The following is a 216-nucleotide window of genomic DNA, read 5'->3' as shown; positions in this document are numbered from 1 at the left end:
CCGCGACACCAGGCATCGAGGAAGCAGTAAGAGAGCCCCAAGGGCGGCGAGGGACGGGAAGGCGCCCCTGGCTCGCGCGGCCCCTCACCTTCACGGCATAGAGCCTCCCCGCCTTGCGGCCCAGGTACACCTTCCCGAAGGCGCCGCGGCTGATGGGCTTCACGATGGTGAACTCCTCGATGGAGGGGGGCCGGGGAACCTCCAGGCGCCTCGGAC

The 216-nt window shown here is 70.4% G+C and overlaps 1 protein-coding gene across 1 annotated transcript in view; it reads right to left on the bottom strand.

The window, feature by feature from the left end:
• MASTL (microtubule associated serine/threonine kinase-like) overlaps positions 1-211 on the bottom strand; it is a gene marked incomplete at its 5' end in the record, with an annotated part of 16,631 nt that extends 16,420 nt beyond the window's left edge. Inside the window, one exon of the mRNA XM_010011401.1 lies at positions 89-211. Within this exon, the coding sequence (XP_010009703.1) occupies positions 89-211 (123 nt within the window). The remainder of the gene's footprint in view (positions 1-88) is intronic.
• Between the last annotated feature and the right edge of the window lie 5 nt (positions 212-216).

This window comes from Nestor notabilis, unplaced genomic scaffold (genome assembly GCF_000696875.1).
Source record: "Nestor notabilis isolate BGI_N333 unplaced genomic scaffold, ASM69687v1 scaffold29893, whole genome shotgun sequence".
Classification (NCBI taxonomy): Eukaryota; Metazoa; Chordata; class Aves; order Psittaciformes; family Psittacidae; genus Nestor; species Nestor notabilis.
This window is presented reverse-complemented; position numbering and strand designations above follow the sequence as displayed.